Source organism: Coregonus lavaretus, assembly GCF_964263955.1.
Source record: "Coregonus lavaretus genome assembly, chromosome: 38".
NCBI classification, from domain to species: domain Eukaryota; kingdom Metazoa; phylum Chordata; class Actinopteri; order Salmoniformes; family Salmonidae; genus Coregonus; species Coregonus lavaretus.
The window spans coordinates 32,016,522-32,029,923 of NC_140025.1; the positions used below are offsets into that span (position 1 = coordinate 32,016,522).

The 13,402-nt window shown below is 43.7% G+C and overlaps 1 protein-coding gene across 1 annotated transcript; it reads left to right on the forward strand.

Annotated features, from left to right (window-relative positions):
* Nucleotides 1-467: 467 nt before the first annotated feature.
* Nucleotides 468-12,892, forward strand: LOC311112140 (uncharacterized protein; the record flags this gene model as incomplete). Its single annotated transcript, XM_084155117.1, has 3 exons — nucleotides 468-597; nucleotides 706-1,148; nucleotides 12,827-12,892. 3 exons carry the CDS (start codon nucleotides 468-470, stop codon nucleotides 12,890-12,892), a joined length of 639 nt encoding a protein of 212 aa, XP_084011243.1.
* Between the last annotated feature and the right edge of the window lie 510 nt (nucleotides 12,893-13,402).

A 13,402-nucleotide genomic window follows, 5' to 3' on the forward strand; every position in this document is an offset into this window, starting at 1 on the left:
TTGCTCCATTCATCTACACATCTGGAGCTATGCAGAAAGAAACTAGGGCAGTGTTCTCTGTGTGAACATTGCACATCGTTTAGCTTTCTCTGCTGCTTTTTGTTGATTACAGCGACCCAAAGGTCCACAGCATCGGGGAGAGAGCTGTGAGGAGCATTCTGGACAAGCTGTCCAATAAGCCCTGTAGCAACCTGCTCAGCCCATCCCAGGTGGTGGTGGAGCTGGTGCCCAGGATCCTCCTGGCCCTGTGGCTTCAGCCAGAGGAAGGCCATTCAGATCACCCCATCCTCCTAAGCGGGATGGCTGTGAGTATGGTGGTGGCCGTAGGGGAGAAGCTCTCCAGCATGTTGAAGGCCTCTTCTCCTCACACCCCTTTCTCCCGGGCTGCTGCTTTTGACTCTGTGAGGTCGATCCTCGGGAGAATCAGCCAGTCCTTCTCCCTGGATGACCTCACAACCCCTTTTTTTATGAGCTCTGTCTGTGCCTTTGTGGCGGACGAGGTGAAAAGCTACTTCCAGCCTACTGCAGACACCCTGCCAGTTCCCCCTGTCCTAGTGGTGGCCGTCTCCGCCACACTACCAGCTGACATCCAAGCAGGTGAGTAGCACTCATAGAGAGCACTCTGACAGATGCCTTTTGTCATGACATCCTGGTGCCTTGTAGTAGTAAAGCCAATCAGGATTTTTATTGTCACCCCAAACACAGATGCAGACCAGGCTTCTTCCCACATAGAGGTTGTGGACATCACCCCAAACACAGAGGCAGATCCTGCTTCTTCCCACCTGGAGCTTGTGGACATCACCCCTAACACAGAGGCAGACCCGGCTTCTTTCCACCTAGTTGTTGTGGACATCACCTTTGACACAGAGGCAGACCCGGCCTATTCCCAGCTGGAGGTTGTGGAAGTCACCCCTAATATAGAGGTAGAACCCGTCTCTTCCCACTTGGAAGTTGTGGACATCACACCTTACACAGAGGCAGACCCGGCTTCTACCCACCTGAAGGTTGTGGACATCACCCCTAACACAGAGGCAGACCCGGCTTGTTCTCAGCTGGAGGTTTTGGACCTCTCCCCTAACACAAATGCATATCCGGCTTCTTCACTCTTGGAGGTTGTGGACGTCACACCTGAAGAAAAGCCTCTCATGGTGGCCGTCTCCGCCACTCTGCCATCTGACATCCAACCAGGTGAGTAAGACTTATAGAAAGCACTCTGACAGGTGCCATTTGTCATGATAACATGTAAAGTGTTGGTCCCATGTTTCATGAGCTGAAATTAAAGATCCCATTCAACTGGCCAGTGTTTAGAACCTACGGTTTGCATTTATTTACGTTCTGTCCCGCTTTTGTCCTTTTTCAGAGGATGTTGCTGTGGTCACCCCGGACGTCACCCCACACGTCACCAAGGACATGACCCTGGATGTTCCATGCAGGGCGAGGAAAGGGGCAGTCCGGCGTTTTTTTTGCAGGCTTTGGAGGGCAGTGTGCTGCTGCGCTTGCCACAAGGAAGAGGAGGAACAATATTAACTATTCATTAGACCAGAAACAGGATTGAACCATAGACCATTAAATTCTTTGCATTATAGTTGCCTTCAATTCTGATTTTCTTCTGTTTAATTCTTAATTAATTTCAGAACATTTCTCTAAACTTTGTGGAGTAGGTTGTATAAATAAGTGGGAAACATCCCAATCCCAATTTTAATGCTTTTAATAATTTACCTATGACATTTTTTTTAGATGTATTATTTGACGAAAAAGTGGAGGGCGCTCAACCAACGTTGAGTCGAGGTGCAACCAAAAACCTTAATCATAATCTAAAAGGAAAAGCGCAACTCTTTCTCACTATTAAAAATGCATTGTTTTATTCAAGCAAGGTTAAAAGATTAACGTTTAGGCCTAGTCTATGACGATATGCAAGTTGTGTTTGCCCAGTTAAAGGGGGACCCAGACTCACCCTGGTTCTTGAGGGTTGCAGACACTGAATAATTATCATTTGAAATAAATTGCACTTTTCAAGTCTTGACTAAATATCTTTAATGAATATGAATTAAACATTTTATTTCATTTTTTTATTTAACCTTTATTTAACCAGGTAGGCCAGTTTAGAACAAGTTCTCATTTACAACTGCGACCTGGCCAAGATAAAGCAAAGTAGTGCGATTAAAAACAGCAGCAACACAGAGTTACACATGAGATAAACAAAACATCCAGTCAATAACACAATAGAAAATCTATATACAGTGTTTGCAAATGTAATAAGTTATGGCAATAAATAGGCCATAGTGCAAAATAATTACAATTTAGTATTAACACTGGAGTGATAGATGTGCAGAAGATGATGTACAAATAGAGATACTGCGGTGCAAAATAAATAACAATATGGGGATGAGGTAGTTGGGTGGGCTAATTACAGTTGGGCTGTGTACAGGTGCAGTGATCGGTAAGCTGCTCTGACAACTGATGCTTAAAGTTAGTGAGGGAGATAAGAGTCTCCAGCTTCAGAGATTTTTGCAGTTCTTTCCAGTCATTAGCAGCAGATAACTGGAAGGAATGGTGGCCAAAGGAGGTGTGATATACCTGCTGGAGCGCATACCACGGGTGGGTGTTGCTATGGTGACCAATGACTTCAGATAAGGTGGGGATTGATGACCTGGAGCCAGTGGGATTGGCGACAAATTTTTACATTTTAGTCATTTAGCAGACGCTCTTATCCAGAGCAACTTACAGTTAGTGAATACATTTTTGTGCCTTAGACCACTGCACCACTCAAGAGAATATGTAGTGAGGGCCAACCAACGAAAGCGTACAGGTCACAATGGTGGGTAGTATATGGGGCTTTGGTGACAAAACGGATGGCACTGTGATAGACTACATCCAATTTGCTGAGTAGAGTGTTGGAGGCTATTTTGTAAATGACATCGCCGAAGTCAAGGATCGGTAGGATAGTCAGTTTTACGAGGGCATGTTTGGCAGCATGAGTGAAGGAGGCTTTGTTGTGAAATAAGAAGTCGATTCTAGATTTAACATTGGATTGGAGATGCTTAATGTGAGTCTGGAAGGAGAATTTACAGTCTAACCAGACACCTAGGTATTTGTAGTTGTCCACATATTCTAAGTCAGACCTGCCGAGAGTAGTGATTCTAGTTGGGCGGGCTGGTGCATGCAGCGTTCGATTGAAGAGCATGCATTTAGTTTTAATAGTGTTTAAGAGCAGTTGGAGGCTACGGAAGGAGTGTTGTATGGCATTGAAGCTCGTTTGGAGGTTTGTTAACACAGTGTCCAATGAAGGGCCAGATGTATATAAAATGGTGTCGACTGCGTAGAGGTGGATCTGAGAGTCACCAGCAGCAAGAGCGACATCATTGATATACACAGAGGACAGAGTCGGCCGAGAATTGAACCCTGTGGCACCCCCATAGAGACTGCCAGAGGTCCAGACAACAGGCCCTCCGATTTGACTCATTGAACTCTATCTGAGAAGTAGTTGTTGAACCAGGCGAGGCAGTCATTTGAGAAACCAAGGCTATTTGTCTGCCAATAAGAATGCGGTGATTGACAGAGTCGAAAGCCTTGGCCAGGTCGATAAAAGACAGTACTGTCTTTTATCGATCGTGGTTATAATATCGTTTAGGACATTGAGCGTGGCTGAGGTGCACCCATGACCAGCTCGGAAACCAGATTGCATAGCGGAGAAGGTACGGTGCGATTCGAAATGGTCGGTGATCTGTTTGTTAACTTGGCTTTCAAATACTTTCGAAAGACAGGGCAGGATGGATATAGGTCTGTAACAGTTTGGATCTAGAGTGTCACCCCCTTTGAAGAGGGGGATGACTGCGGCAGCTTTCCAATCTCTGGGGATCTCAGATGATACGAAAGAGAGGTTGAACAGGCTAGTAACAGGGGTTGCTACAATTTCGGCGGCTAATTTTAGAAAGAAAGGGTCCAGATTGTCTAGGCCAGCTGATTTGTAGGGGTCCATATTTTGGGGGGGATTCATGAGCAAGTTGCAGAGCTGGTGGCCGGGGTAGGGATAGCCAGGTGGACAGCATGGCCAGCCGTAGAAAAATTCTTATTGAATTTCTCGATTATCGTAGATTATCATGCTGTTTAATCAGCTTCTTGATATGCCACATTTGTCAGGTGGATGGATTATCTTGGCAAAGGAGAAATGCTCGCTTACAGGGATGTAAACAAATTTGTGCACAAAATTTGAGAGAAATAAGCTTTTTGTGCGAACGAAATATTTCACGCTTTTATTTCAGCTCATGAAACATGGGACCAACACTTTACATATTGCGTTAATATTTTTGTTCAGTGTAGTTATTAGGTTGGGAGAATGGGATCCTATCTGGGCTAGCTAAAGCCAACTTCATGGTTAGTAGTATGACAGAGAAAAAATAACAAGACAAATTTAAACATCACAAATCTGAGGTGTCTCTGCTATCAACCACATCATTCTGTCTCCGTGAATATTCAAAACAGACACATTCATTCAGGTCTGGTACTGCTCCTACCATATAGATCAGGGATGGACAATTCCAGTCCTTGGGGGCCGGAGTGGTGTCACACTTTTTCCGCACACTCTAGGAGCTCAGATGCAATAATTTAATAACCTAATAACCAACGTTTCGACAGACAAGCTGTCTTCATCAGGGTATCCTGACGTTGGTTATTAGGTTATTAAATTATTGCTTCTGAGCTCCTAGAGTGTGCGGCTCTCCTTTTCTTTTTCAAGTGTTCTACTCCGATAGCCAGCACCTCGCCTAAATAGGTGTGCGTTTCTTTCGCCTCCATATTAATCTGGTACTGTTCCTACCATATAGATCAGGGATGGACAATTCCAGTCCTTGGGGGTCGGAGTGGTGTCACACATTTTTCCCCATCCCTACCAAACACAGCTGATTAAACGTATTGCATTCTAAACTGAAGCCCATGAGTATTTGATTATTAGAGTCAGATGTGTTAGCTGGGGCTGGGGAAAAAGTGTAACACCAATCAGGTCCCGAGGACTGGAGTTGCCCATCCCTGATATAGATGCTCTGTTTGCACACATCAAGGGATGTGGAGACAAGGGAACACACATAAACAGCTTTGTCCTTTTAGAAGGTCGTCATAATCCTTACATAAATATGATGTGTATGCAAGAAATGCAGAGCTACTTCCAAAAACATATTGACAGAGTCTAGTATCTAGTAATCTAATCAATTAGTTTTCAACCCCTTTGTTATGACAAGCCTAAATAAGCTCAGGAGTAAAAATGTGTTTAAAAAGTCACATAATCAGTTAGATGGATTCACTATGTATGCAATAATAGTGATTTTCAAACGACTACATAATCTCTGTACCCCACACATACAATTATCTATAAGGTCCCTCAGTCCAGCCGTGAATTTGAAACATAGATTCAACCACAAAGACCAGGGAGGTTTTCCAATGCCTCGCAAAGTAGGGCACCTTTTGGTAGATGGGTACAATTAAAGCAGACATTGAATATTCCTTTGAGCATGGTGAAGGTATTAATTACGCTTTGGATGGTGTATTAATACACCCAGTCACTACAAAAATACAGGCGTCCTTCCTAACTCAGCTGCCGGAGAGGAAGGAAAACGATCAGGGATTTCACCATGAGGCCAATGGTGGCTTTAAAACAGTTAGAACGTTTAATGGCTTTGATAGGAGAAAACTGAGGATGAATCATCAACATTGTAGTTACTCCACAATACTAACCTAATTGACAGAGTATGCACTCACTAACTGTAAGTCGCTCTGGATAAGAGCGTCTGCAAAATGACTAAAATGTAAAAGAAGGAAACCTGTACATGCTTAGTGTTTGCAATAAGGCACTAAAGTAAAACTGCAAATAATGTGGCAAAGAAATTAACTTTATGTCCTGAATACAAAGCGTAATGTTTAGGGGAAATCCAACACAACACATCACTGAGTACTACTCTTCATATTTCCAAGCATGGTGGTGGCTGCATCATGTTATGGGTATGCATGTCATTGGCAAGGACTAGAGACTTTTTTAGGATAAAAATAAACGGAATAGAGCTAAGTACAGTCAGAATCCTAGAGGAAAACCTGGTTCAGTCTGCTTTCCAACAGACACTGGGAGACAAATTCCCTCTTCAGCAGGACAATAACCTAAAACACAAGGCCAAATATTCACTGGAGTTGCTTACCAAGATGACATTGAATGTTCCTGAGTGGCTTAGTTACAGTTTTGACTTAATTCGGCTTGAAAACCTATGGCAAAAAAAAAAATGGCTGTCTATATAATGTATATTGCATATATTTTACAATCCAGTTGTGCAAAGCTCTTGGAGACTTACCCAGAAAGACACAGCTTTAATCGACTCAGAGGTGTGAATACTTATGTAAATGAGATATTTCTGTATGTAATTTCCAATACATATGCAAAAATTTCAAAAACGTGTTTTCACTTTGTCATTATGGGGTATTGTGTGTAGCTGCATGAGATAAAATATTATAATTGAATCCATTTTGAATTCAGGCTGTAAGAAAACAACATGTGGAATAAGTTAAGGGGTATGAATACTTTCTGAATGCACTGTATATCTGCAAGAAAGTGATAAATAAGTGAATGTTTGAAAGGGGGTCATATAAACATTGCCTTATTTATATTTTTACAGACAATATTAAGTGAATTCTGTCTGTAATAGTCATGCTATAATGGGCATAGTTTCTCAGACCAAATTTCCATTCTGGCTGAAACAAAGCAATCTGATCATGCTCCAGTCAAATACAGCTATAGGGAATGCCTATACATTGTCCAATCTCCTTCCACACATTGATTTCATTCTTCGCATCTTTATTCAGAAACAAACAAACTTGAAATTAAGTGCTGTTTCAGTGTCTTGTTGCAGGTTGTGCAATGTTCAAAAGTGTGTGTGATATTAGCATTAACTTGTGTGTGTGGTGTCAAGTGTGGATGGTCCTATGTATGCAAATAGCCGAGATTGGATATTTCAGCACCATGGACAGCAGCGACATTGGGATAGCGAGATCTGTAATTCAGCAACACATGACACTGGATAGCGGCTGTCTCAGGTGAACTTGGCATTGGGAAAATCCCATCTAATAGGAAACGAGGCATAGGAGGCAAAAAGACTGAAGGAGAAGACTCCCACAGGAACTCTATGCTTAACTGTTCTGCCACATTCATTTCAAATGTTACATTTTTCGATTTGTAAATAAAAGGGAACACATCTGCAAATAATGTAAATTGACTTTTCTAACTACACTGTACAGCTTTAGTGTGTCTGTGCGTCATAGGTACAACTGCAAGCAATTCGCTTCTCAAATCCTTCTCAAATCTCTGTTTAATGTGAGAAACAAAATTAAAAACAACCGTTAGACTAATACAATGCGTACTGTCACAAATTATTACTATTCCCAACAAGACAACGAAGTGATGGTCTTTACCCACCATGGAGACTTATAAAGGCTACTTCCCCCCCACCAAAAGTTCCCACGCAGAGCGATGTTGTTTACTACATCATTATGCATATGTAGCGTGGTTCGTTCTGCGTTGTGTACTTTTAATTAGGACACTGCCACAACTGGAATTCTGATGGTTGGATAATTTTTATTCGACCTGCACACGAAGAGACAAAAAAAAGATGTTAGCCCTTGGTGCAGCCACAGCTCTCGGGCACCTTGCTAGTTGAAGGTCAGGCAAAAGAGAACAGGTGCTGCATGCACACATTCATTGCCTAACAACACACTATACAATACAAGTAAAATGATATACAACATAATTCTGACAAAATAAAAGACATACCTGCACACGAAGAGACAACACACAATATGTTAGCCCTTGGTGCAGCCACAGCTCTCGGGCACCTGCGTGAGCACATAGAAACTCACTCAAACACTGACCCAAATACTCCCGAGTTACAATAGGTACCCAAATTAGCGAGCTTGGTGAAAGTTGTTAACATAAATCTTTATATTGTCCACATTGTAACAAAACCTATAGTTGCGTAACAGCACTTTGTGTAACTTTACCACAGTTTTATATTGACAAATTGCGGTGCCAAGGACAACATACCTTGCTAGTTGAAGGTCAGGCAAAAGAGAACAATAAGAGGGTACATAAATACAGATAACCCGCGATGGACCAAACCAAAATATACAAAACTTTTACAATTAGGTGTATTTACAATATAGATACATACAAATGTTTGTACACCAAAAAATAACATTAGCTATGCAGCTGTAATTAAATAAAGAAACCACATTGAAGTATTATTATTATTATTATTATTATTAACTTATTAACATCCCCTCTTGACCTGGCCTACTTGAACTGTCCCTGTGTGCAACTTGGTGCATAATCTAGGGGAACAACATCACACTACTACATTCACCCCTACTGTTTTACACTAGATTATAAACACAAAACAAAACACATTACCTCGAAGGTAACAAAGCAAAGAAAGAAAAAAACATTTCACACCCACAGGGCGACAGAGTAACCCAGTGTAGTCCCTTAATTCTAGACCCACAAATGGTCGATCAGCTGGAAAGCTATCCCGTGAAGGATTAGGAAAAATAAGAGGTAGCTAATCCCTTATTCAACCCTATACAAAAAATGCCAAATACATTTTATGCTGATGAACTACACACAAAGTTACATGAATTGTCAAAAATATTAGACAAACCCACAAATCACTCTAAGACCCAGTTAGATTACCACATACACACAACAAAGAAAAGGTAGGCAATATCCTACCGTCACTGAGAAACCAAGAATTGTTTCATTTCCTGTGTAGACATAGTTTGGATTAGCCTATTCACTGGCTTAATAAATCTACCTCGTCTAGTCCGAACACCCTCACCCAAAAACCTAGCAGGAATGTCACGGACAGCACCAACCGTGCTCAAAGGTCTAACCTCAGGTTGGGGAGTACTACAGATCGGCATATCCGGAGCCAGCACACTTTCAATTTCCGACTCAACGCTAGTAGTGTCAGACGACTGATCAGAATCCTGGTAGATTGTCACAGACCAGACTGACAAAGCATCTTCAACCAAGTTAACAACATCAGGCACAGCACCATCCCAGCTGAGTGGAGTTTCACTATCAGAATTCTTGTAGGCTTTGGGGATCTCAGCCCCGAAACCTGAAGGATCTGGAGAAGGTCTGTATGGAGGAGCGGGCCAAAATCCCTGCTGCAGTGTGTGCAAACCTGGTCAAGACCTACAGGAAATGTATGATCTCTGTAATTGCAAACAAAGGTTTCTGTACCAAATAATAAGTTCTGCTTTTCTGATGTATCAAATACTTATGTCATGCAATAAAATGCAAATTAATTACTTAAAAATCATATAATGTGATTTTCTGGATTTTTGTTTTACATTCCGTCTCTCACAGTTGAAGTGTACGTATGATAAAAATTACAGACCTCTACATGCTTTGTAAGTAGGAAAACCTGCAAAATCGGCAGTGTATCAAATACTTGTTCTCCCCACTGTATGTACTGGATATCATTTTTATTTGACATTTTTAGTCATTTAGCAGACGCTCTTATCCAGAGCGACTTACAGTTAGTGAGTGCATACATCATTTTTATTTTTCATACTGGCCCCCCGTGGGAATCGAACCCACAACCCTGGCGTTGCAAACGCCATGCTCTACCAACTGAGCAACATCCCTGCCGGCCATTCCCTCCCCTACCCTGGACGACGCTGGGCCAATTGTGCGGCGCCCCATGGGTCTCCCGGTCGCGGCCGGCTACGACAGAGCCTGGATTCAAACCAGAATCTCTAGTGGCACAGCTAGCACTGCGATGCAGTGCCTTAGACCACTGCGCCACTCAAAGGGTGCCAGCTTTGCAACCCATCTCTGCTCGCATGCATCGTCTCGGCTTTGTAAGAATATATTTGAGTGGATTGTTGTCGGTCCACACAGTAAACTTATGCCCTCGCAGCCAATGGCTGAATTTATCATGAATGGCCCATTTCATGGCTAGAAATTCCAGCCGGTGAGCAGGATACTTGGATTGTGCATGATTAAGAGATTTACTAGCAAAAGCTATCGGCCTGGCTATGTCCTTCCCATCTTGCACTTGTGATATTACAGCTCCCAAACCACTAGTAGATGCATCCATGGAAAGTAGAAATGGCTGAGAAAAATCTGGATGAACCAGCAGTGCCTGGTCAACTAGTGCTGATTTCAAAGCTTCAAAAGCGAGTCAACATTCGGCAGTCCAGTCTGCAGCAGTGAGCCTGCGAGGGGGACCAGGCCTCTTTTTACCCTTGCCTCTCCTAGGCTTCTTCTGACCTGTAGTTAGCTGAAACAATGGCCTAGCAACCATGGAACAATTCTCAATGTAGTGCTGATAGTATACTACCATACCAAGGAAAGAACCTATTTTGATAGGAGACGGTGTGACACCATCAGCTTCCATTATCTCACTCTCAGTCACATTCAAAATGGTTTGAACTTTAGCAGGGTCAGTGGCTACACCCTCCTGAGAAATGATGTGGCCCAAAAACTTAACAGACCTCCTCAGAAACTTGCACTTAGACGGAGACAGTTTAAGGTTGTGCTCCTGCAACTGCTGAAAAACCATCTCAAGTCTCTGCAGACTCTCTTCCTCCGTCTTAGCAAAAACCATCAGATCATCCAAGTAACAAAGGAGACTTAGAACGTTTTGGTCACCAAAGATGGTCAGCATCATTCTCATAAAAGTAGCCGGGCTGTTGAAGTAACCGATTGTACTCGTGCAGACCTAAAGGGGAGGAAAAGGCAGTGTATTTCTTGTCCTCTTCATGCAGTGGCACGTTGTAATACCCTGACGTCAAATCCATTGTGCTGAAGAAGGCATTACCTCCCAGCGCGGCCAGTACATCAGCCTGATGAGGCAGGGGATGAGCATCCTTTACTGTGCGGGCATTTAACCACCTGAAGTCAGTACATAGGCGCAAGTCCCCATTCTTTTTCCATACCAGCACCAATGGTGAGGCATACTCGCTGCTGGATTTTCTGACGATTTGCTATTCCTCCATATCATCCAGTGTTTCCCTGAGTTTTTGGTAATGAGCTGGAGACAGCCTACGATAAGGTAATCGAAATGGGCGGTCATCAGTCAGCCGTATGCGATGGCAGAACTCCTTTGCCTCGCCACAATCTAGGCTATGTCTAGAGAACACTGTGTCATACTTCCCAATTAAGTTGACAAGTTTATCTTTCCAGAACTGTGAAACTGGACACTCCTCAACAGACAGGCCTTGAAGTCCAAGATTGCTCAGTGTACTGTTGCCATTAACTACACTGCCACCAACTGAACTCTTAGCTGTCAGACTGCCATGTGATCTGTCACATTGAGCCTTTGCCACATTCTGATAAGCTGCTTGCTGCTTGACATCATCAAAATCCTCCAAAGCAATGCAAGGGTACACATCCGCCACGTTAGCATTTCGTCTCAGGGTAACTGGCGATGTTGTTGGATTCACAATTTTCACAGGGAGCCATCCATCCCCCCACAGAGGCGTAACTACTCTCCCCACTAGTATGTGTCGATTCACACAACGACACGTGCTGGGCTCGACAACAACAGTACTGCCCACAGAGAGTTTTGTCTTTAGGGGTAGGCGGCCCCACACCAGATGCTCACTCATTGGTTGGAGCGTTACTGCTCTCTTCAACTTAATGGTGCCCACTTTATCTGGGATGGAGTCTCCTCTCCATCTCTCCAGATTTGACATCACACTGGCTAGAGGAACCTGGTGTACCCGCCACCCGCCAGTAGCTGTCATTTGATTTGAACTGTCTAATCAGAGACTTCAACATATTAGTGCACACAATGAGTTCATCAACCTGCCCATCAACAATAAGCACTGGGACTACATAACTGAAGCCATAAAGCTGAATTTTTAAGTCACACATGCCCACTGGGCTAGTTTGCTTCCCACCACAACCCACCGGGATGATGTCTGAAGGAGCTAGAAAGTTCCCCTCTACCACTCCTGCCTCCCTCAACCGAGGTACAATATCTGCACGCAGAGTAGTAGCCATGGACCCACTATCTAACATCCCCTTCAGCTCAACTTTATCCTGTACTAGCACGGTGGTGTAAAACAAACTGTCATTCTGAGTAACTCTCATTGTGTTCTGAAAAATTACTGTGTTGTTCTTGGGTACTGACTCACAAAAGTAAGAATAAACAGATTGGATATCATCATCAGTGGAGGAAAAATAAGAATGCCCCACATTGCTTTCTAGTTTTCCTGAGACCTGCCAGTCTGTCCACATCCAGGGCTCTGTCGCTGCCCAGCCTCACTACAGTCAAAGCTCATGTGGCCCGGAGAGAAGCACTTGAAGCACAGCTGGTGCATCTGACAGTGAGCTTTGGTCCAGTGATTAGTGCTTCCACAGACAGCGCACTCACGCTGACGTTTGTGGAACTGTTTACGGGGCCCTCTACATTTAACATTTTTAAGTCATTTAGCAGACGCTCTTATCCAGAGCGACTTACAGTTAGCGCATACATTACTTTTTTTTTTTTTCATACCCCCCATGGGAATCAAACCCACAACCCTGGCGTTGCAAACGCCATGCTCTACGAACTGAGCTACATCCCCTGCCAGCCATTCCCTCCCCTACCCTAGACGACGCTGGGCCAATTGTGCGCCGCCCCATGGGTCTCCCGGCTACGACAGAGCCTGGATTCGAACCAGGATCTCTAGTGGCACAGCCTTAGACCACTGTGCCACTCACAGACTGAGTATTGCTGAGTATTGCTGACCAGAGCCTTCTCTAACAAAGTCAAAACTTTCTTTAATGTCCCACCCTCAGATACAGAAAGAAAAAGATGAAAAAGATGACACATTAGGTATTTTCACAGGACTCACTCCCTCCTGAGGGCAGTCAAAAACGGCAGCCACCTGCTGTGAAAGTTGTGTTCTACATGCTTTACGTTCCCTTAACAGTTCATCCAACCGATCCTGTACCTCACTGGCTGTCCAGTCACGAATGGGTTTGCTCTTGAACACTTGGGCCAACTCTTTATCAGGACAGTTGCGTACAAACATGACTGCCAACTCTGAGCACTGATTGGGTAAGGTCCTGCCCTCACTCACAAGGTACTGTTCGGCTGCCTCTGCAGCTTTGTTAAGCCTAATCCAGAAATCTATTGGACATTCATTAGCATATGGTTTGATTTAATAGAAATCAGCTAATGGCATACCTGAGCAGACAGTATCCCCAAAGTGTTGCTTGAAAACACTGAACACCGCCTTAACATCTGTGACAACAAGGTTGTTACGCATCCAGACTTTGGTCACATCCCGTGCCCTCCCCATGAGCCTAGACATCACCTCCCCAACATTCCCAGACCCAGTGTAACCCATCTTCTCTAGGTAGACTCCCATT